At 42.9% G+C, this 25,811-nt stretch overlaps 1 protein-coding gene across 5 annotated transcripts in view; it reads left to right on the top strand.

Moving 5' to 3' along the window:
* LOC109892872 (opioid-binding protein/cell adhesion molecule) overlaps positions 1 to 25,811 on the top strand; it is a 524,317-nt gene that overhangs the window by 464,507 nt on the left and 33,999 nt on the right. For all 5 annotated transcript variants that reach the window (XM_020485718.2, XM_020485717.2, XM_031826778.1 and 2 more), the window contains one exon: positions 3,615 to 3,740. In XM_020485718.2, the coding sequence (XP_020341307.1) occupies positions 3,615 to 3,740 (126 nt within the window). The remainder of the gene's footprint in view (positions 1 to 3,614; positions 3,741 to 25,811) is intronic.

The following is a 25,811-nucleotide window of genomic DNA, read 5'->3' as shown; positions in this document are numbered from 1 at the left end:
TAGCACTAATGGTAACAATGACTGACAATTAAATAACGTGCCATATAATTCTGCGGTAGCGCACAAGGTGTGCTGCAGTATGACACAACTTTTACAGGAAGAACCACTGTATATGGTCCTTGCATTTTAGGAGTGAGCTTGGCTGAGAAGAATTGTTCAGCTTTTGAGTATGGATGAGAGCGAAGCCACACCTGATCACTAACCTGGAACTGCATGTCTTGACTCTTGTTATCATCATTTCTCTTCTGCTTGAGATGTGCCTTGATCATGTTCTTTGAGATAAGAGCTCTCAAGACAAATTGGGAACCTCGGTTCAGCGAGTCAGGATCTCTTTCGTGAGGATGTTAGAGATGGTCCTCGCTGTAGCCTGACGAAGGGCAAAGAGCTCCACCCACTTGGAATATTAATCAACAAAAACAAGCATGTACACATTATGATTGGAGATTCTAGGAAATGGACCCATCAAATCCACACCCAACATTTCCCAAGGTCGGGTAACCACAGTTTGCTACAACTTGCCAGCAGTCTTTTTTCCTTCATGTTTGTACATTTGACAAACCTGACATTTTCAGATGTGTGACTTCACATCCATGCTCAGATGTGGCCAGTATAGTAATGCTTGCAACCGCGGGTAGGTTTTGAACCTGCCCTAATGACTAGCTAATGCGTCTTCATGGAAATGTTGCAGCAGTTGAAGGCATAGAGGTTCAGGTATGTACATTTGGTAGTGTGTTCAGTGAGGTCGCTGTACAACTCGGTAGACTTTGTCTTCAATGATGGTCAGCTTTGTGGTAGGATTGACCATCTTTTCTCGATCTTCCAGGATCATCCTGTTGGGCCTTCCATATGGCCTCATGAGAGATGGGAAAGTCAGTTATGGGTGAGTCTTGACTGCTAGACAGGACAGTAGCACATGTACAGTGGTTCATCCTTAAAAGTTGAAGTGTACTGTGGTGCAGCTTGCATGGTGCTGCAGAGTTTTATGGCATGTTATTTAAGTGTGAACCACTGGTACCATTAATGATAGTTAGTGCTAGTTTGACCACCAGAGGGCATCTTCGAGAAGCATTTAATAACCTTCAATAGTGGCTGTACTAGAGAATGTAAAACATTTTTTGTAAGAACACATGCTGTCAATACTCCTCAAGGAAATGTTGGAGGACATTTATTTGAGTGGGAATGTACTAATCGTTGAAGTTGATTGCTAGTTGAAAACTATACAGCAGTGGGTGGCAGGTAGAGAGGCCGGCCAGCAACGGGAGAGTTGTTGGTTAGAATCGCAGGTTGTTGTCAGGAAAAATCTGGTGGGAGTGGGTGGAAAAACAGATGATTGCTGGTATTAGTGTCCTGGCCTCGTCACCATCTCCTGCCATTGTGCCTTTGAGCAAGGCACTTAATACCTAAACTGCTCCAGGGGCGCTGCACTGTGGTTAATCCTGTTCTCCAACCTCTCCGTGGGTATGTGTGTAGGTGTGCATCTCGGGGGGAGGTGGGACTCAGTGAAGAGTCACCAAATCATTAGACATTCCTCTGGCTTGTTGACTAAAGTGATGGTGTGACATTTGACACGCATTTAGTTCACAAGGGTTCCACAAAGACAAGGATTAGGCCTTGCACTGCACTCTTCTCAAATAGTGTTCAAGGTACAAAGGCAATCAATACATCAGCCATGAGGTGAATTGTGTCTCGTTTGCATTTTTCTGGTACTGAACCCACATTTCTTTGGGCTCCTCTCAAAAAGAACATACATCTCACTGTCTTCTTGGAAATAGAAATATAGAGAGAGAAAACAAAACGTGTCCTTTGACAGGACATATTGGAGATGTCGAAACACGAGGACACCTCTCTTTGGTTTGGCAGATACCTTGCCTGCCACTTGCTGTTGAGAGGAAAAGCATCATAGGTGGGGCACATTGTTCTTGGTAAATAGCTTGTCAGTCCGCCATTACACTTCCTCAAAAAAAATTGGAACAGGGATGGGCAACTCCATTCCTCAGGGGCCTGATTTGTGGTGTCACACTTTTGCTCCATCTAACACACCTCCAACTAATCAACAAATTTTCATTTGAGAATGCAATTAGTTTAATCAGCTGAGTTTGCTAGAGATGGGGAACAAGTGTCCCTGATGTGGAACATACAGCGCCTAATAATATCATTCAATATCACTATATTTCCATGTCTCATTCAAATGAAGTTGTAGGAAATGGATGACATTTTCACTACCTGAAGTGGCTTGAGAGGAATTATACAGATTGTTAGTGGAAAAGCACTCAATTGAGCAATGTTTATTGCTACCCCACTCTGGTGCCAGGTCCAGAGTGACATTGAGGAGGGACATAGAAAGGGCTATTGTCACAGCTTTTGTCAAAATTGGGTTTTCGTAGCAGGTTAAGGAGAACTTATACAGTCAGTTAGGATAATTCATGTAGCAGGTTAGGATAATTAGATAAAGGTTAGGAAAAGGGTTAGGGTTAGTTAAAATGTTAGTTTTTTTTAAACATCCACTTTGGACATCAATTTCACAATAGCTGTATCCCATCTACACATGACCATAGAAAGGGGAGACATTTTAAGGCTAGCTTACAGAAGTCCCTTCTTGTATAGTAGCTCACTGCTCAACTCGCTCCCCTTCACACTTTGACTGTTTTTAGGTCAAGGTGCTATTCCTGGTGCTTCTGCTTTTTGAAGAATAAAAAATATTTCAAAGACTAGTTTCCGGATCTTTGCAGAATTTCAGTACTTTGCACTGTCAGGGATGAGCTTTTGAATGAAGATCAGGTGTAAAGTAAAAGCTGAAATGTGTGTTCTGGTAAGAGACTCCTGAAAGTGGCTGTGGCTGTTTCTCTTTGGATCTGCACTAGCAACGCTCAAGGTCATAGTTTTCAGATCACATCTGTGGTTTGCAACCATGTTTTGCTCTCTCTGTACCACATTCTAAAACCCCATGTTTATGATCTGTAGAAATGGTTTCATCTGAATGTACTCCAACCAACCATAGTAATGTTTAGTGTACTTTGTTCTTTTTTCTTACTTTACGTTCACCCCCAACTTGAGTAGGCCTTGTTCTAGCTGAACTTATCCGAGTGTATTGATGGTGAGCAGGCTACGGTGGCCCTTAGGTGCACCCATGGCCCAAACAGCAAACTAAGGCCTATTTAATACACTATCTTCCTTTGAGGTGGAATAACTCCTGTGACACGGTCACATTTTGATTGAGGTTATGGTTGAATAGCTCTGGCTCTTTGTTCAGTCCACTCTACCACCAGTGAATGCTTTTAAGGGTAAACTGTAATGTCAGGAAAGGCTATCTTTTTCTGAGTGCTCCTCCACTTTTCGGAGACTGGCTTATATGTTATAAGAGACACTGATGTAGCTGTCAAAACGCTAACTTGATATCAAGATTCAGAGAACTCCGTTGCTCGCACCTGTCATATTTACAGTATTTTATATTTCAATATTTTGTATTTGATCTTTAATCCAAATTCTTGGTCACAAAGTTACAATAATAATGTATGTTATTGTTAATTGTCCCAAAAATTCAAATAAAATGTTACAAAAATAAAATGGTCAAACAAAGCAAATAGCAAACAAGTGTTGTTTTCTGTGTTTTGCAGTGCCCCCCACAATCATCAACTTGTCGAAGGACCTCGTGGTCAACGAAGGCTCGAACGTCACTCTGATGTGCCAAGCCAGTGGCAAACCAGAACCCTCGCTCACCTGGAAACTTCTCTCTCCCTCAGGTAAGACAAAACCTACAAGCCTCTCACCTCAATTACTTGTTTATATACATTCCCGCTCTTTCTCTCTTGCTCTTTCTTTCTCACACTCTCTCGCTCATTCCCCAGCCCCCTCCCCCCTCTCTAGCACTCACTCCCCCCCCCTCTCTCTCACACACACACACACACACACACACACACACACACACACACACACACACACACACACACACACACACACACACACACACACACACACACACACACACACACACACACACACACTCCCCCTCTCTCTCAACTGTCTCCAGTCTGTCACCTTGACATTGGGTAACCCCAATGACACTTGGTGAACTGCATCCTTTTCCTTTATGAGTATCTCATTATCTGTCTACTACCTGTTCCCTAATCACCATTACCCACTAATGATATGTATAGAAATAATGTTTTGGAGGCAAGTGAGTGAATGATGGAATACATTTCAGAATAATTTGCGTATTGTGAGCGTTGTTGCAAAGAGAAACATGTCACGTTTGACATCGAGTAGATTTAAAGCACTGGGCTCAAACATACCGCTATCTTGTCCAGAGGACGGAAGACCACAAAATAGTCTGCCTATCTAAGAGTCTATGCTTCACTTAATCAGGCGAGGGGAAGCTTGCATTTGTAATGAGCTACATTTCACGTAGATGTTATTGCGCAACAGATTCCTCCCCTCTCTCTCTCAATCTCTCCTTTTTTTGTCGCAACAAGGATCGCAGAATTGAAATGTTAATAGGACAAGGATGTGACTGGCCCTGTCTTTTAGGAGATAAGTGGCGCGTTGCTTTGATAGGGCTCCATTTTCCACGCACTGCAGGATTCTTCTCGACTGGGGGGAGCCATAATTGGGCCCAGTGACTGAAAAAGAAAAACTGTCACTTGTTGTGCCAGTACCCCCTGAAATCATTGAAGACGCATGCACATTTACTCAATTATCGACTCCTTCGGTGTCTATACTTTATAGACTGGCTAAAGTGCACAAACAAGCAGTTAGTCTTTGAGCTATATCACTCGGCATCAAAAATGTTGATGTGCATGCAGCCAGTTGGAGAGACAGGTGGGGATGTACATACAGTGCCTTCATCCAAAGTGTAATTAATAACTTCACAATGCTCAAAGGGATATTCAATGTCTGCTTTTTTATTTTGACACGTTTACCAATCGGTGCCCTTCTTTGCGAAGCATTAGAAAACCTCCCTGATCTTTATAGTTGAATCTGTGTCTGAAATTCACTGCTCAACTGAGGGACCTTACAGCCAATTGTATGTGTGGGGTACAAAGATGAGGTACTCATTAAAAAATCATGTTAAACACTATTATTTCACACAGAGTTAATTCATGCAAGTTATTATGTGACTTGTTAAGCAAATGTTTACTCCTGAACTTATTTAGGCTTGCCATAACAAAGGGGCTGAAGACGTATTGACTCGAGACATTTCAGCTTTTCATATTTTATCAATTTGTAAAAATGTCTAAAAACATAATTATGGGGTGTTGTGTGTAGGACAGTGACACAAATTCTCAATTTGATCCATTGTAAATGCACGCTGTAACATAACAAAACGTGGAAAAAGCCAAGGGGTGTGAATAATTTCTGAAGGCACTGTATATGAACTGAGAACTTTCTGATCTGTCACAGTATATGCCATCATTGTAACGTCTACTTTCAACTCACACTCTCAAACACGTAGATCCCCTGAACGCAGCTCACTGTCCAGATCCCAATCACCTGAATTCTGATCACCTGTTCACACACCTGTATGTCATTATCATACACTATTTAGTTCAGTTCTTTGCACTACATCATTGTGAAGTATTGTTTGCCTTGTGACGCACTTCAGAGCGCTGGTTTCCCCCTGTAATTTAACCCTCCCGTCTATGATAGTTTTTTCCTGCCTCACTAATGACGCCTATTTCCTGCATGTACTTTAGTCTATCGGATTTCCTGTTATCAACCTATTTCCTGATCTCCTGGATGACGTTACTAGCCTTTTCCCTGCCTGTACTGTTGCCTTTTTGGACAGATTAGCGATTACCTCTTTCCACTTTTTATAATTTCCGTCCAGGTTTGGAGCAGTTAATTAATCAGGTTTTATGATTGAAAATAACAATGACATAGCCAGTCCCTTAATTGATTCCCACAAAGTATTTGACGTCAGACGACGTCTTTTGGACATCTTTTTTTTCAGTATTTTTTTGGGCGGTCCTGACCCGCCTTGAAATCCTAACCAATCATAGTAATCCGCAGACATCCGGACGGCCTATATTTGGCCCAAACATAGACGTTCAGATTTGTTCCGGACTGGCCTTGATTTAGCTCAAGCATAGACATCTATAATTGGTTACGATTTAGTCCTTTCCGGACCGGACCAAATTTGAACCAATCGTAGACATCTATGTTTCACAAGTTTGGACAGCACTGTACAGTGCAGAGTACAGTACATTACAGTACACAGTAAAGTAAAATGTAGAGTACAGCACATTACAGTACAATACAGTAGAGTAGTGACAGACTCAATGCATTCAGGTGGTAACAGTGAATACTTTATAGCTCATTATGGCTGTTATCCCAGAGGCAGGTTTTATGTTTTGTATCTACATGAGTTCTCCCCCAATTTCCCCCCTGGGTGTAGGCCTTTTCTACTGTATGCTGTATATGAGGTCATTCTAATGCTTGTGAACCATACTGTAACTGCACTAGATTGTTACTGCATTATATCTGCTTTTGGCATGCACTGATGGGAGACATTATGTTCATGCCACACATTGTAATCATCATTATTCAAAAACTGTCAATCAACATTATGGCGTTCAACTTGTAGAATTGACTATCTAGCTATACATGTAGTATGTTGCCTAGGTAACAGCACGAGGACACTCTTAGGTATTCTTTTAGAATCAGAACCATAGCATGTTAAAGTACCTTCTGATGCTTTCCCTTTTAATAGCATGTATTACTTCCATATTTCCCAGAGTCTAGTGATTACTTGTCCTCACAAGCCCTATTTGTAAGTGGTCCTGTGTAAGTGGTCCTGTGTGGTCCCATGTGGTTCAGTTGGTAGATAATGGTGCTTGCAATGCCAAGGTTGTGGGTTTGATTCTCACCAGTACAAAAAATGACAAATGTATTCCCCCACTACTGTAAGTCGCCCTGCTGAAATGTAAAAGTGCACATATCCCAATACAGAATCCTTTGGAAATAATGACAGCTGTTGTGTTTCTCTCCCACAAGTCTACATTTCATACCCGACATTGTGTGCTCTTAAGATACAGGATACTGAACGTTATGAGTGTTACACCTTTAACAAAATCTGAATCTAAATAGAATATAAAAAGGGCACAGACTTGTTCCTGAGTGCACGAGATAGTGACTGCATTATCTTTTTATTGAACCTTTACACCAATATTACACATGGCTGGATTTTCTTTGTTTTCTTTTACCTGTCAAAGACAAACAGTTAGTGTTAACTAGTGACACTGATGATGAACACAACAAGAGAATGATGGTAAATTAAAAATGCAGTTAAGAAAGCTTTGGGCGTCTCAGCATTTTTGACATTGGCCAAGAGAGACTTTATTATACAGTATACCTTTATAATTTCATAGGGTGCAGCTATTACTGCCTTTGCCAACTTCTCATACTAAATGTCATGGGTCATGGCCAAATGTTTTTTTTAAACAAATAAGCACAGACTACTTGCACTCTGTCATGTTTCCACCTGTCTCTAGAGACATTAATGACACCCAGATGTGTCCTATTTACTCATGATTTCCCTGTTAAAAGAGCTGTGTTTTCTGTTGTCCTTTGCAGAAACTTGAATTGTTTACCGTGTGCGTGGGTTTTCAAGAGTGTTTGTTGTTTTTCAAATGTACTGTGATCCTGCAGCTACCATTTCTCAGTAAAGTATTATGTTTATTCTTAACCACTGATTCCTCGTCTGGATTCTTCTCTGCACCTTGGTCCAACCTCACCACGTCACAGCAAGCTTCTGCCTCAACATGGACTCATGCGCGATGGCTGATGCCTCTACTGTGGCGCTCTCGGCCATCTCCGTTCTACATGCCCAGAGTTGACAGGAAATGCTGGGGCTCGCCAGGACAATGGGAGACCCTGCTGAGCTGTGCGTTTACACCCCAGCTACCCGATCACCATCTGCCACTACCCGCAACCATCCATTGGGATAACTGTCAGTACCACATTCAAGCCTTTGTGGGCTCTGACTTTGCCAGAGAATTACAAATCCCCTGCATGAAATGTCCCATTCCTCTACAGATTCAAGCCCTCGATGGACGCCCCATCGGCTCCGGCCAGGTGGATTATCAGTCCAAGCCCATTCTACTGCAGGTTGGGGTGAACCACCCGGAGACTCTTAGTTTTCTTTTGATCACTGCTACCGAGAACCCCCTTATCCTAGGGTACCCCTGGCTAGTGCTCCATAACACACTATTCTCCTGGTCCACGGAACACCTACTAGATTGGGGTAAGAACTGCCAGAATAAATGCCTAAGACCCCCATCAAGAGCCTCGCCCTGTTGCCCGGCATGTATTGAAAACCAATACTTTTCCGCTCTTCCTCCCGAGTGCTACACCTCCGGGGAGGCCTTCAGTAAGAGGCAATCCACCACCCTCCCTCCTCATCGTCCATACGACTGCGCCATAGAACTTCTACCCAGCTCCACCCATCCACGGGGCTGTCTGTACTCCCTCTCGTCCCCTGAAGCAGTAGTCATGGACAATTACATCCGGGAGTCGCTGGAGGAAGGTTTCATTCGCTCCTCCACATCCCTAGCTGGTGCAGGCTTCTTCTTCGTGGGGAAGAAGGATGGATGTCTGCGTCCCTGCATCGATTAGAGGGATGAACAGGATTATGATTAAGAATCGTTACCCCCTACCCCTGATGTCCGCAACCTTGGAGTTGGCCCATGGGGCCCAATTCTTCACCAAACTGCACCACCGCAACGCTTACAATCTGGTGAGAATCAGGGAGGGAGATGAATGGAAGACTGCCTTTAACACCCTGAGTGGCCACTATGAATATTTACTCATGCCCTTCGGATTATCAAACTCACCGGTAGTCTTCCAAGCATTGGTCAATGACACGATTAGGAATATGTTGAATCGGTTCGTCTTTGTTTACCTCAACGACATCCTGATCTTCTCCAAGACCAATCCGGAACACATCCTGCACGTCCGCCAAGTCCTGAGATGCCTCCTGCAGAGTCAACTATACATCAAGATAGAGAAGTGTGAGTTCCATGTATCCCAAGTTTCTTTCCTCTACCGCCAGCATTCAAATTGACCCTGTAAAGGTGAGTTGGTCACCGACTGGTCGCGTCCCGCCTCACTCAAACAAGTCCAGCGTTTCCTCGGGTTTGCACATTTTTACAACTTTGGTGCAGCGCCTCTCACGCACCTAACCAGCAAGTCCCAGAACCGTTTTTGCTGGACCCCCGAGGCTGGGAAGCTCAAGGGACGTTTCACCTCTGAACCCATCCTCGTCCATCCTGACGATGGACGAGGATGGGTTCATCCTGGTGGGCTCTGTTCTTTAACAGGTTCAGCGTCACACTAGCCTATCGCCTGGGATACAAGAATCAGAAAGCAGACACCCTGTTCCGTCAACACGATGTCTCTAATGAGGAGAGGGACTCTGAGCCCATCATCCCCAGGTCCCGCATTGTGGACCCCATGATATGGAGTTTTGAGTCCACGGTCCGACAAGGCCAGACCCGAGAACCTGAACCTGATGGGGGTCCCACTAACAGACTTTATGTTCAGTGATCAGCCCATTCCCGAGTACTACAATGGGGACACGCATCCAGGGGTTAATCGGACACTGGAGTTCCTGAGGTGGAAATTCTGGTGGCCCAACATGATTGAGGATGTAAGATCCTTCATTACGGCCTGCTCCACCTGTGCCTAAAGCAAGTCCCCACAACAGCGACCGGCTGGGTTGCTCCAACCTCTGCCCATCCCCAGCCGCCTTGGTACATAGACTTTATCACAGCAGTCCCCAATCCCAAGGGCTTACCACTATTGGTTTTCCAAAGCAGCCCATTTCATCGCCTTACCCAAGTTGCCCTCAGCGAAGGAGACCGCTGATCTCATGATTACCCATGTCTTTCGAATACACAGACTTCCCCAGGACATTGTCTCAGATCGTGGGCCCGAGTTCGTCACACGGTATTGGAAAACATTCTGCTCCCTGTTGGGGGCATCGCGAGTCTCTCCTCGGGGTTCCACCCACAGTCAAATGGGAAAACAGAGCGGGCCAACCAAGAGATGGAGAAGTTCCTCCGCTCTTTCATCTCCACCCAAGCCAGCAACTGGAGCAAGTTCCTCGTTTGGGCAGAGTATGCTCACAACACACTGCCGAACTGGTCCACTGAACTGTCATCGTTCGAGTGTCAGTCTCAAGCTTATAAGTCCCTTCTCTTCTTCTCTGCACCTGGTTCCAACCTCTCAATTTCACCATGTCAAAATGAGCTGCCAAATGCACAATTTATGTTAGGACTGTCATGACTGTCCTGATCAGGTCAGCTTACAGGAGACCACAACCCTACAGATTATCGCTCAACCCCAACAGTGGAGGAGAGATCTAGGTGTCTGAAGATGTTTTTTTATGACCCCTCACACCCATGGTAAATCTTAGGCCACTGACAACATTCCTGTGTCCTCTCACTATGGAGAACCAACCTCTGAACATTAAGCATGCAATAAGGGGACTTTGGAACAATGGTTTCCGTCAGCCACAATGGTGGTCATGATGATAGATGGAATATGAAAATGTATGTAATTTTTGTTTTGTTATTAAAGGTTAATAGATTACGTTATTACAAAAACATTGTAACTGTAATAGTTTTCCTAGGATATGATTGGTGTTTATACATTGTACGTTGTGTGAAAAAATTTCCAAATCAAAGACAATGATTTGGTAAAGATGAAATGTGAAGTTAGTTGTCTAAAATTGGATTTTAGTCAAATCTAGACCTTGCCTCTTATCTTGGTACGCCCAGAGAATTGCCCAAAAGGCGGTTACGCCCACTTCTGACCCGAGGGTATAAGACATTGAGTGAAGAATTAACATAACAGACTACGTGACCCAAGCTGCAGCCGAGGTCTAAAAAGTCAACGAACTCAAAACTCAACCCAGGGTTGAAGACAAATAAATATTTTTCTACCCATGCTACTGATGAGTAGCTGTGTCTAAGCGGGTGAATTCAAGCCGGACCACCTAACCTCCACTCCATCGAATCGTGGTATCTACACTGTTTCATTCCTACGCTGTGAGCTCTGAGCTACAGAGCTGTCTGCCCTCAGAAGAGCCCTCCCAGAGCAAGGGCGAGGAATCAGACCAAAAGAACACTGACATCGTGAGGATGACCAGAGAGTTGCACAGGAGAAGTGCGTCATTGAGAAGCCTAAACGACCCACGCGGAGCTTCCCATCTGAGACCTCCCACACGTCATTACATCATTATATTCTGACCCATGAGAGCGGCAGTTTGGGGCAAGGCTAGGGTTAAAATAAGCATAGCTGACAAATGCACCCAAATGTATATTTCTCTCGTGTACTTTCTCTTTTTCCCTCTCTTTTTCCCTCTCTTTTAAATCCCCATTTTGGGTGACACGCGCCATAGTGTGTTGGCCCGTTATACTAAGTTATAATCAATAGCCTAGACTGTGTGTTGTGTATCTTTTATCATCATTTTAGCTTTCTAGTAAATAAATACTCAACTAAGATTGGCATGGTACGAACTCATTGGTGGGACCCGGGTCCCTGCAGATTCCGGGATTATGCGACGTTCAGAATGAGACTGTAGGGGAAACTGATTAATTAGCGCTGTTGTAACATCGATATTCTGATATTCTTTGAGTTAATTTGGGAAATAAAAATTTAATAAAACTAATCTTCCCATGGTGCCCCAGGTTAATGAGTTGATAATTGCTTGATTAATTTAATCACGCAATTAGAAACCTTCAATCATTCGATGAGCAACAGTCGTCACATTAACTAATACAACGTCACGACAAGCCTAAAACTAACACTAAAGTGGAACTGACAGCGTTTTAACTACTTTGCGATATGAAACATATCAGTCAAAAATATCAAATTCTCAGTTTATGCTTCAAAACAAACTTTATTAGAGGTTTTAAAAATAGGTTCTAATTGACTCTACAGTAAGGCATTCCATGACATACACACTCCATGACATACAGTAAGGCATTGTTAGCAGAATAGAAACATCGTCTCGAAGAGTTGATCAGGCTGTTGATTGTGGAATGTTGTCCCACTCCTCTTCAATGACGAGCTAAACTACTTCTATGCTCGCTTCGAGGCAAATAACAATGAAACATGCATAAGAGCATCAGCTGTTCTGGAAGACTGTGGGATCACGCTTTCTGCAGCCGATGTAAGACCTTCAAACAGGTCAACATTCACAAGGCCGCAGGGCCAGATGGATTACCAGGACGTGTACTGCGATGTGCTGACCAATTGGCAAGTGTCTTCACTGACATTTTCAACCTCTCCCTGTCCGAGTCTGTAATACCAACATGTTTTAAGCAGACCACCATAGTGCCTGTGCCCATGAACACTAAGGTAACCTGCATAAATGTCTACCGACCTGTAGCACTCAAGTCTGTAGCCATGAAGTGCTTTGAAAGGCTGGTCATGGCTCACATAAATTCTAGACCCACTCCAATGTGCATACCGCCCCAACAGATCCACAGATAATGCAATCTCTATTGCAGTCCACAATGCCCTTTCCCACCTGTACAAAAGGAACACCTATGTGAGAATGCTATTCATTGACTACAGCTCAGCGTTCAACACCATAGTGCCCTCAAAGCACATCAATAAGTTAAGGATCCTGAGACTAAACACCTCCCTCTGCAACTGGACCCGGGACTTCCTGACGGGTCACCTCCAGGTGGTAAGGGTAGGTAACAACACATCCACAACGCTGATCCTCAACACAGGGGCCCCTCAGGGGTGCGTGCTCAGTCCTTCTTCTTTATTCCCTGCTCACTCATGACTGCATGGCCAGGCACGACTCCAACACCATCATTAAGTTTGCCGATAACACAACAGTGGTAGGCCTGATCACGGAAAACGACGAGACCGACTATAGGGAGGAGGTCAGAGACCTGGCCATGTGGTGTCAGGACAACAACCTCTCCCTCAACTTGATCAAGACAAAGGAGATGATTGTGGACTACAGGAAAAAGAGGACAGAGCACGCCCACATTCTCATTGATGGGGCTGCAGTGGAGCAGGTTGAGAGCTTCAGGTTCCTTGGTGGCCACATCACCAACAAACTAACATGGTCTAAGCACACCAATACCGTGATGAAGAGGGCACGACAAAACCTATTCCCCTTCAGGAGACTGAAAAGATTTGGTATGGGTCCTCAGATCCTCAAAAGGTTCTACAGTTACACCATCGGGAGCATCCTGACTGATTGCATCACTGCCTGGTATGGCAACTGCTCGGCCTCCGACCGTAAGGCACTACAGAGGGTAGTGCGAACGGCCCAGTACATCACTGGGGCCAAGCTTCCTGTCATCCAGGACCTATATACCAGGCTGTTTCAGAGGAAGGCCCTAAAAATTGTCAAAGACTCCAGCCACCCTAGTCATAAACTGTTCTCTCTTCGACCGCATGGCAAGCTGTACTGGAGCGCCAAGTCTAGGTCTAAGAGGCTTCTAAACCGCTTCTACCCCCAAGCCATAAGACTCCTGAACATCTAGTCAAATGGCTACCCAGGCTATTTGCATCCCCTCCCCCCCTTTTACGCCACTGCTACTCTCTGTTGTTATCATCTATGCGTAGTTACTTGAATAACTCTACCTACATGTACATATTATGTCAACTAACCGGTGCCCCCTCACAATGACTCTGTTACCCCCTTGCATATAGTCTCGCTATTGGTATTTTACTGCTGCTCTTTATTTACTTGTTACTTTTTTTTCTTATTCTTCTCAAAAAAAAATGTTTTAACTGCATTGTTGGTTAGGGGCTCGTAAGTAAGTATTTCACTGTTGTATTCGGCGCATTTGAATTGATTTTATATTGTTAGATATTGGCGGGAACTGGAAAAACTATTGTACGAGTCAATCCAGAGCATCCCAAACATGCTTAATGGGTGACATGTTTGGTGAGTATGCAGGCCATGGAAGAACTGGGACATTTTCAGCTTCCAGGAATTGTGGCCAGATCCTTGCAACATTTAGCTGTGCATTATGTTGAAACATGAGGTGATTGTGGTGGATCTCGTCATGGTATCTCTGAGCATTTAAATTGGCATTTATAAAATGCAATTGTGTTTGATGTCTGTAGCTTATGCTTGCCCATACCATATCCCACCACTACCATGGGGCACTCGGTTCACAATGTTGACATAAGCAAACCGCTCACCCACACGATGCCATACATGCTGTCTGCCATCTGCCCGGTACAGTTGAAACCGGGATTAATCCGTGAAGGGCACACTTCTCCAGCATGCCAATCGAAGGTGAGCATTTGCCCAATGAAGTCGGTTACAATGCACTGCCAGTCAGGTCAAGACTGCAGTCCCTGAGACAGTTTCTGACAGTTTGTGCAGAAGTTATTCGGCTGTGCAAACCCACAGCGGCAACACCTCCTCCATTTGCATTTATATTTTTCCTATATATTCTATAACCATGTATAGATACTATGGCATCATCAAAGGAATGATCTAAGTGTGTTTCAGAGATGGCCAGAATATGCATGTTTTCCAAGTGTTAATAAGTTGTACATTTCATGAACCTTGTTTCTCAGGCTACATATGTTAGTATAGGCTGTTTATTGTCCTTTTCTGGGTTGCTTGTTTGTTTTTAGTGCTATTCTGAGAGGCTGATCCAAGTTAAACATGTCCATGACAATTACGTTTGAGTCAATGGTACTGAGTGGTCTGGCAGATGGTTTCAGTGCAAACATTGGAATTCAATTCTATGAATTTAATTATTGCAGACAATACAAGCCCGGATGTGGAGGTCCTGGGCTGGTATGGTTACATGTGGTCTGCGGTTGTATGTACTGCCAAGTTCTCTAAAACAACTTTGGAGGTGGCTTATGGTAGATAAATTAACATTCAGTTCTCTGGGAACAGCTCTACTGGACATTCCTGCATGCAATTTGCAGGCCACCTCAAAACTTAAGACATTTGTGGCATTTTGTTGTGACAAAACTGCACATTTTAGAGTGACCTTTTATTGTCCTCAGCACAAGGTGCACCTGTGCAATTCCCATGCTGTTTAATCATTTTACTGATATGCCACACCTGTCAGGTGGATGGATTATCTTGGCAAAGAAGAAATGCTCACTAACAGGGATGTAAACAAATTTGCTCACATAAGCTTTTTTGCACTTATGTAACATTTCTGGAATCTTTGATTTCAGCTCTTGAGACAAACACTTTACATGTTTTGTTTATATTTCTGTTCAGTGTAATTCACCAATACATTTCTTGGGAGTCCAAAAAATATTGCTATCAGGTTGTAAATCACAGCTGGCCTGGTACATTGTTTTCTACCACCAGCCATTAAGGATGCACTGTTTCAGTCTCAATAACTCAATATTTTGAACAAAAAACGGACGACTGTAACTAAGGCTGGGAATGTCAATACAATCAAACTAGCAATCACAACTCAAAACGAGGCTAATATGCTAGCGCACGTCTGAAACACAAGGCCCGCGGGCGAGTTGAGTTCTCTACTTTATGAACTTACAGCCTGATGCGCTCGCATTAGTGAATAGAACTTCAATTGCGCTGCTTTCATGTGTCCCGTTTACAGCACGCAATGGAGGGAAAGTATACAGACACATGCCACAGTCCTAGCTCGGCTACAAACATTTTGCAGTCTGGCTTCAGTTTTTAAGCTTGGCAATGAATACCCAATAAACAAAACCTGCAACAACAACAAAAAACGTGCAAAGGAGAAACGTGTAGGCCTATTACAGCAACAATTAAGTCGTAGCCTAGGATGACTACTGAACTACAATATATTTTGAGTGCACCATACAGCAATGCTGCATTCAACAGCACTGGTCATCCATGCAGTGCAAAACAAAATGAAACATGTTTTAAGTTTAAATGTTACAACAAACCTATAGCTACATTTTTGTTATTTGGAGTTCCTAAATATTTTTTGATTAGGGTCGCAGCATATTATCCACATCTGCAAGCATGGCAGCAAAGGCTGGGCAAATATGATTTATCTCCTTTTGTTTTAATATGTTAAAATGCTCTATACAGTTTTCTAAGTACATAAGTGGACATGATCTTTTTCCTAATGAAACAATGGCCATTTTTGGGGGGGTTGTAAAAACAAAGAGGCTATGTCTGGCATGCAAAATGTGTGTTTTTTCAATATGGCCCATGTGCTAATTGAGTTTGATACACCTGGGCTAGCGTATCTACTTATCTAGTTAGCTATTTATTTAACAAGCTAAAACACAGAGCCTAATGGTATCTAGCTAGCTAGCTGCTGGGAGGATGTCATGTCATTGCATGAGCGGGTCAGTGACTGACTTTTTCCCTGAATATTGTTTTTCAGTGGCTACAGCTAGAGAGGCAGGTGTCGTTTGGTTAGCAGGCAAGTTCCCATTCAGTTGTCAAACATGGGTTGGGACAAGCATGCATTGGCAGACAAGCTGCAGAATGACGATTCGGCTACTATTCCCCATTGTTTAAGTGCAATTTTGATAGCAACTAGCTTAACAAGTTTGAGAGGGTTTAGCTAATGTTCCCTCATTAGATTTTAGCTTATCTCGCTCTGACTAGCATTAGTTGTTAATCTTGTTGATGTGCATAGGTAACTGAGGGAGAGAGACCCTACCTTTTCATGGTTGTTTGATCAATGGGACTGTGATGTTCCCAACTGTAAGAGGACTTCCATGGTATTTACATATTTGCAGAAATACATTCATTTATATTTTGTGGCTTTTTGCGATAGCATTTTAATGATCTGAAGTCACGCATACCATAATTACCTTGTTGAGTATTCTGAAGTTCACTTATAAAACCCAAGGTAAATTTTGTATGTACATGCTTTTGTAGCCTAGTCCCATACTGTGTGTACTGTAGTCAACTCTTCCGTTGTTGTCAAGCCTTATGTATGACGTGTGTTTAAAGATATAAGAGATGGCAACAGCACATACATGTGACTGAGTTCATTATTATGCACTTATGAACCTGTCTTTTCATTTGAAGATATATTATTTGAATTATATAAAAGATATTGCCATTGGGATCCAATGAATAGAAAGAGTGTACAGAGGCTCATTGTCAAACGACCAAACAGACAGAGCAATCCAGTCATCTTGAATATGAAGTTACTGCTGATTTGTTAAGTAGTTTAACGAAGTACAGAAATACCCACCCACCCGCACAAAACAATACCAGACAAAAACAGGATGCACTTACTACAAGATAATTAAACCAAATCACATGACGCCAATTTACGCGAATCAATTTCCATTCCAAATGGATACTTGCCGTATTAAAAGTTTACGGGGGGTGATCATGACGTGTATTTATTTTTCTAAATGAAATAAGTAAGCCGATTTGAATAGGTCCACAGCTGGATGTTAAAAACGGTCTTATATTTCTATGTGGGTAGTTTGGCGTTCCAGCTGGGAAGTTAAGAAGATAACATTCTCCCTAATTAGGAAAAGCTGCTTATTCTGTTATTCCCTTGAACAGTCCCATCACTAGCCTATAAAACCAACAGAGGGAATATTATGTTTATAACAAGAACATATTCCACATGAAAATACTATTTCAATTTGAGCTGGAGCATCAAGTGCTTCAATTGTTTTAGAATAGCGTTAACGGAGTGTGCTGGTAGTTGGGCTCCTCAGCAGAGCTAACTTCGGAGTCCTCTGATAGATTACACCCGAATTTGCCAAACTCAGGACTTTTATACATTCAATTCATCATAATTGCCTATAAGATGGGAAGCAGTTTTAAATGTGTGTTGTTTGTGTGTGTACTGTGTATGTTGAATCATGGAGAACATTTTATAGTGATTGCAGAATGGGGATAATAACCATGCAGATTGTATTTAACACAGAAAGGGGAAATTTACAAAACAACAGTGGCGCAGTGGACACTGTACTTGTTCTGCTCTTCTTACTTCAAGGACCTCTGTTTGATGGTCATAAACAAATATAGCACAATCTGTTTTTTTTTGTTCATAGCGTAGCTGACATAACATGATGTTTACTATTGTGTAAAGCACAGGTGTAGTCTTTTGTAAAACTAGCTGAAGCATGTGTTAACACCTCTGACACAAAGCATACAGTATATTAGAGAGCATACAATATATTACAGTATATTACTTTGGCTTCCCTTGCTCTTGATTCCCTGTTATTTCTGTCCCTGTCTAAATAATAATACAAATGCTGAAGGTGTATGGAAGGTTACTGGAATTGTGCAACACTAATTAGTGGACCCATAATTGCACCCTACTACTACATATACATTGTATTACGCTTTAGTTGGAATGTGTTGTCTTGCTAAATGAAACTGATTGTAAAATAATCAGTCATGACACAGATAATGAATACTATTAGACCCACATTTGTGACCTACCGTAGTGTTTTTACATTGGATAAAATTAGAGACTCAGAGCTAGAAAATGGTATATCATACACTACAGTTGAGGAACAATGGGAAAGTAATTCTGCTTTGAAAGTTGATAACCTTTGTAACCTCACTTTTGAGAAAATGGCCTTTGAATGTTTTGGTACCTACTGGAGAGCTCTTCTGTGTCTACACCCACTCAGCATCGTTCACACCTGTTTGAGCTTTAGCCCTGACCATCTCTTTAAGGATTCACATGTGAGGCTATGTACTAAACAACCAAAGATTTCAAGACTAAAGCCTGGCTTATACTATGGGTGTGTTTGTCAATTTAATCTGTAGTGCCAGAGTGTGCTCTGGGCATTCGTAAACTGAGATTGTTTGGCTCTCGGAAAGTTCAGAGCACAGACTGGACGCTCTGGCTGAAAAGTAGGGTCGATCCAAGCGTTCTGCCCTGACAACAGGATTCAAACACCCAAGCTTTTAGGCTAACGTTTGCTAGGTTGCTAGCTACTTCCAGACACAAATGAGAAAACAGCTCAATCTGACCATTTTACTTGCCCTAGCAGAGCTTGTGTAGGCAATTTTTTTATGTTATCCAGAGCATTGGTGACTGGATAACAATTGAATTACACTTGTTTTGCCAGCATTTACTGACACTGGCCATATTCAACAGGTGTTGAGCATTCGTAAATTAGTCAGTTATTCTGCGCTTTGACACACTCAGATGAGAGTGCTCTGAAGTCAGAGTAGATAGCCAGAGAAAATCTACTAGCTCCGTCTATCGACAGTTGTCGCGGTGACATCAATAACATTCTATTGAAATAGTTACTTACATAATGGAGTCTTTTGTTTAGATATGCAGCATTATGATGTTACTACCCTGCATGAATCGGCAGGTAATGAACCAACGAGGTTCAATGTTAGCTAGCTAACAGTAGGCTATAACTAACAAAGCAAATGGCTCAGATATGAATAATATTACTACACAGATCATACACGTAACGTTAGCTAGCCAGCCAGCTAGCATTAGCTAGCTAACAGTTTCACTTTAACTTGAAATTAAAACTAATTTCTGATTTCTAAATTAAATATGTGTAATACCCATATACATGGATGGACACTTCTCTTTCTCTCTGCCACGGATGCCATGGTTGCCCTTAGTTTGAAGATGTAATCAGGAGACAGTTGTTTTATACAACAGCCTTCTGTGTGTTCTCTTTTCAACTCTGTCTGCATATTTGCAATCAAACGCCAGAATTTTCACCATCTCATTAGCTATCATACTCGAAGTCCACTGATTTCAGAACTCAGTCCTCCAGAAAGTGGAGAGCTACCTTGTGCAGTTCTACTACGTGATATCTTTAAAAGAAAAAGTTGCATAATAAAGGATTACCTACACATACTGATCAGCTCATATTATAGACAGAACTGTGCTACATGGCAGACCAATCCGAACTCATCTCTCGGCATATCCAGTCCACTCATTATCTCAACCAATCATGGCTAGCGGGAAGGTTGCTGACTTTTTCTGTGGCTAAACCAACTATGTCTCACTTCTAATCTGTAAAGACTGTGGCTACATTATGACTCTTTACCCTTCTCCTGAAGTGTGCACTCGTAGACTCCCCCACATGGATTTAAAAGGAATGGACTGGTGTGATGAACATGGTGTAAACTCCCTCAAGCCATGTATGCACCAATCCAATGCTGTAGGTCTAAGCCCTTAGATCACAACATCTACTAAGCTAACATATATAAGCTAACATGGTTCGGGGTTTTACAGAGAATTTTGTGACCTTTTTTCTTGTCCAGATCCTCTCATGTGTAGAAAAAACATAGCTTTCACTAACCCCATATTATGGGACAGGCTCAACCTTCATGTCAGCCGAAAGAGGGTATGTAATTTAACAATTTTGTTCGTATTTACAGATGGCATGCAAATGTCTAATTAAGGCACATGAAAGCATTTCTTCCAAAAATAGCATTTTGATTTAAAAAAAGTTTAAGTTAAAATGGCTCTCCTGTGACGCACGACATACAACTAGTTTCCTGGAACGTGTCACACTTTGCTTTAGTATAGGGAGTTTGACCCAATATTGGATTCAGGATACTATCCAACTGCAAAACGTACAGAATCTCTATCTAAACCTGTTTGATTGAAAGTGCAATTAGCTTGGAAATACAATGAATTCAATTATTTGTTTTTGTTTTCATTCAACTGAAATCAATGAGCATAATTCTAGATTTCATATTCCCAGAAGTTTGGCATGGAAAGTTAAAGCATTGTTGTTATTAGCAATTTGTGTATCCATCAATACTTAGCTACTTTTAATTCCTCAGAAATGCGAGAACAAGTGATAGTGCAATACAAACGTCCTAATAGAGACACATCTCCATATGAAACAAACCAAATAAGCCATTTTCAGAGGTTTTACCTTTGCACCCCCAAAACATTCTCTCAGATGCTCTCCTGTGATCAAAACAGGCGCCCTGACAGCTGAATTATTTTTTATTACTCTCTTAACCACCTCCAACTGGGAGCTGCCACTGAAATCAATGGAATGGATTTGTTATATTCCTTGCACTAATCAAAACCAACAAACTGAGAGATGTAGAGGTCGAAGTCCAGGGCAAGGGGCATTTAGTGAAACAGGGGAAGGGAAGTGTAGATAACCAGCAGTCTGTTAGGTAGTTAAAGTATGCTGTTGTCAATGCTTTGTGTCCCTTAGACAGCACAAGGACGCCAGTGATTCTGACTGTATCCAATTGTTTTTTGTTTCCAACTACGTATATGGCACTGTTTAAGTTGTTTATGGTGTTGCATTGTCATGGTGTTCAGCCTAAATTGGTGTTATCCAAAGTATTTTGCTATCCAGGTTGGCTTGTTTACTGTAGTTCCATGGCAACTCCAAAATGTGTGCGATTGATAAAGACAGGAGAAATGTTTGACTACTCCAATACCATGATCATTTAACTGCTCACTGTTCTGTTTCCCTAAGATACAGGCAGTATACACAACCGGATTCAGCTAAATACAGCCAAACCCAATGCTTATTTTCATTGCAGTAGCAGTGCAAGCTTCAATCTCTCAGCCCCACCACCACCATCACAAACAGTTCCAGTGCACTGCACTATCCTCTTGCCTCGAGGCCATTCAGTGTGGGCCCAGTTATTACAAGGCTTTTCCAGAGTGACAAATAAAGAATAAAATATGTATCCATCCCAAGAGGGAGAGGAGGGAGGGAGGACAGAGGAGGAGAGGAAGGAGGGGAGGGGGGATTGGTGATATTTCCGGCCCTGTATGGAGCTCTCGATGTAGTCATGACCTAGCTCAGCAGCCGCCCTGCCGCCTCACCGCTTCATGATAGATAGATGGCTTAGAGGCTTCTGCCAGATCAGAAGGGATCCCTGGTATCTCACACCACCACAGTACCTGACTGGCAATGTGTGTCCGCTAGACCAGGGTTGTGTCCCAAATGGCACCATATTCCCTATTCACTGCACTACTTTGGACCAGGGCCCATAGGACTCTGGTTAAAAAAGTGCATTTTACAGGGAAAAGGGTTCCATTTGGGAGACGGACCTGAAACCATCGGTAGTGGCCTCGGATGAATTAATATAGCCTCTCCCAAAAATGAATATATATATATGATGGAAATCGGGAATGAACGCAGTAATAAAAAGACACTGAAATTGACTTGGCATCCACATTTTTTGGGGGAGGGGGTGTATTAGCATGTCTTGGTACTAAGACTTTGCCAGCTATTACAGACTACAAAGGGAAGCACAGCCGAGAGCTGCCCAGTTACACGAGCCTACCAAACAAGCTAAATTACTTCTATGCTCGCTTCGAGGAAAGTAACACTGAAGCATACATGAGAGTGTGTGATCACGCTCTCCGTAGCCAATGTGAGTACAACCTTTAAACAGGTCAACATTTACAAGGTCGCAGGGCCAGACGGATTACCAGGATGTATACTCCGAGCATGCGCTGACCAACTGGCAAGTGTCTTCACTGACATTTTCAACCTGTCCCTGACTGAGTCTGTAATACCAACATGTTTCAAACAGACCAACATAGTCCCTGTGCCCAAGAACACTAAGGTAACCTGCCCTAAATGACTACCGACCCATAGCACTCACGTCTGTATCCATGAAGTGCTTTGAAAGGCTGGTCATGGCTCACATCAACACTATTATCCCAGAAACCCTAGACCAACTCCAATTTGCATACCGCCCCAACATATCCACAGATGATGCAATCTCTATTGCGCTTAACACTGCCCTTTCCCACATGGACAAAAGGAACACCTATGTGAGAATGCTATTCATTGACTACAGCTCAGCGTTCAACACCATAGTGCCCTCAAAGCTCATCACCAGGCTAAGGACCCTGGGACTAAACACCTCCCTCTGCAACTGGATCCTGGACTTCCGTTCGGGCCGCCCCCAGGTGGTAAGGGTAGGTAACAACACATCTGACACACTGATCCTCAACACAGGGGACCTTCAGTGGTGCATGCTCAGTCTCCTCCTGTACTCCCTGTTCACTCATGACTGCATGGCCAGGCAAGACTCCAACACCATCATCAAGTTTGCCGATAACACAATAGTGGTAGACCTGATCACCAGCAACGATGAAACAGCTTATAGGGAGGAGGTCAGAGACCTGACCGTGTGGTGCCAGGACAACAACCTCTCCATCAAAGTGATCAAGACAAAGGAGATGTTTGTGGACTACAGGAAAAGGAGGACCGAGCATGCCCCCATTCTCATAGACGGGGCTGTAGTTGAGCAGGTTGTGAGCTTCAAGTTCCTTGGCATCCACATCACCAACTAACTAACATGGTCCAAGCACACCAAGAGTCGTGAAGAAGGCATGACAAAAACCATACCCCCTTAAGAGACTGAAAAGATTTGGCATGTGTCCTCAGATCCTCAAAAGGTTTTACATCTGCACCATCTACCTTCATGACTCGTTGCATCACTGCCTGGTATGGTAACTGCTTAGCCTCCGACCGCAAGGCACTACAGAGGGTAGTGTGCACGGCCCAGTACATCACCAGGGCGAGGCTTCCAGCCATCCAGGACCTCTATACCAGGGGGTGTTAGAGGAAGGCCCTAAAAATTATCAAAGACACCAGCCACCCTAGTCATAGACTGTTCTCTCTGCAACCGCACGACAAGCGGTTCCGGAGCGCCAAGTCTAGGTCCAAGAGACTTCTAAACACCTTCTATCCCAAGCCCAAACCCAGACTATTTGCATTGCCCCCACCCTCTTCTACACTGCTGCTACTCGCTGTTATTATCTATGCATAGTCACTTTAATAAATCTACATACATGTACATATTAGCTCAATTACCTCGACACAGGTGCCCTCCTGAAATTGACTCTGTACCGGTCCCCGTCTATATAGCCCCGCTATAGTAATTTACTGCTGCTCTTTAATGTTTTGTTATTCTTTTTTAGGTATCGTCTTAAAACGGCACTGTTCGTTATGGGCTTTGTTAAGCGCTCTACACCTGTTGTATTCTGTATATGTGACAAATCAAATTTGATTTGATATGAAAGGCCTGATTGGTGGAGTGCTGCAGAGATGCTTGTCCTTCTGGAAGGTTCTCCCATCTCCACAGAGGAACTCTGTAGCTCTGTCACATTGGGTTCTTGGTCACCTCCCTGACCTCCTTCAACCTCATTGATTTTTGCTCTGACATGCACTGTCAACAGTGGGACCTTATATAGACAGGCGTGTTTCTTTCCAAATGATATCCAATCATTTTAATTTACCGCAGGTGGACTCCAATGAAGTTGTAGAAACATCTCAAGGATGGTCAATGGAAACAGGAGGCACCTGAGTTCAATTTCGAGTCTCATAGCAAAGGGTCTGAATACTTATGTAAATAAGGTATTTCAGTTAGACAGTTTTTTAAATACATCTATCTGTCTACAACCAGAATCTCCCTGCGGGACAAGTGTGGTCCTTACTTAGTTTTCAAAGACACAGCGAGTTCAAGGGAGCCTCTGCAACAGGGAGCCTATCCCAGGCCCTCCGTGCTCTGTGTGGTCTGGTCTCCTGAGTGTACACTTTTTCTCAGTCTGCGAGAAATAAATGACGACTGGAGATATAACACAGCCTTCTGCACGCTGTATTTGTGGCATCTCGTCTCTCACTGACAGCTTGTCCGCCTGTACCCCTTCAGTATCAAGTACTACTTGAGTACTTCAGTTTTGAGCATTCAGGATTTTGAGCATTCAGGATTTTCAAGTAGCGGATTGCATTTTAACACAGTGTTTATTTGTTAGATTTTCTCCAAAGTGTACAGTCTTATATTTGATAGAGTCCATTTCAGTATTTCACACACAAGCATGTTGTGTTCATAGTTGCACAGTAACGCCTGCAGTTGATAGGCAACTCTGCCTCGGCTGAGCCAACACGGTCCCAACGACCTTCCTCTCTTCTTCCTCCACACAGGGAGAGGAAGTCCTGCGGGTGCCCACCAGCGTATGCTGCTGCATTTCCTCTGTTTTTTTTGTGGGATTTGTCTCCTCTGTGACTGCAGATATGAGCTAGATACTTTCCCCCAACGGCACACATTTTTTACGGCAGCCATAAAATGGTCCAGGAAACATTGATATCATATGAACACCTCCAGCTTGGCAATTATGGCCCCTTCAAACTGCCTGTGTTGTACCTTAAAAAACATGCTTAAACCAGACACTTTAAAGTGCGTTAGATATACTCTTGCTTGTCTGTTCTCTTCAAATCACCTTGTTGGTAATGGTAAATATTCTTTGACCCTTCACATGTAGATAGTACATTTTCAGAGTCTGAAAAAAATGTCCAGTCTGTACTCGTGAAGTTGTGAAGTATATGTTATTGCAGTTTGTCTACTGTTGCCTACACAGTATGTACAGTAGTTGAGCACAAGTTTGGTCTGTCGATTTCTGTCCTCTGATGACCCCTCAGTTAACGGTCAGCCAGGGGCACCGTCTTGAGAATAAGTCTTAAGTCTGTCGATAGATACCCAGCCTGCTAAAAGGCATATTGTTAGTGTTCATATGGTGTATGGTATGGAACACATATACATGTAAGTTAGTTTGTAATTTCTGAGTTTCTGAACAGAACGATAAATGGGAAAGCCAGAGTCCAGACAAAAACCGCTCTTTGCTAAGTAGGCTACATAACATTCCTAACAACATTTGTTTTATTGACGCTTGTCACACAACTGCATGGATTACATCTAGTGCTCAAAACACGTTTTTTGAGCACTAGATACTTAGCTTCCTGATGATACTTAGCTTCCAGATACTTAGCTTCCTGATGCAGTCTGAATTTGATTTTGCAGTAGTGAAAAAAGGAGTAAGTTAATAGAGTAAGAGGCTAATGAGAATGATGAAAGACAAAGAGAGGGAAATGGAAACGAGGGAGAGAGACAC

Source organism: Oncorhynchus kisutch, linkage group LG6 (genome assembly GCF_002021735.2).
Source record: "Oncorhynchus kisutch isolate 150728-3 linkage group LG6, Okis_V2, whole genome shotgun sequence".
Classification (NCBI taxonomy): Eukaryota; Metazoa; Chordata; class Actinopteri; order Salmoniformes; family Salmonidae; genus Oncorhynchus; species Oncorhynchus kisutch.
This window is presented reverse-complemented; position numbering and strand designations above follow the sequence as displayed.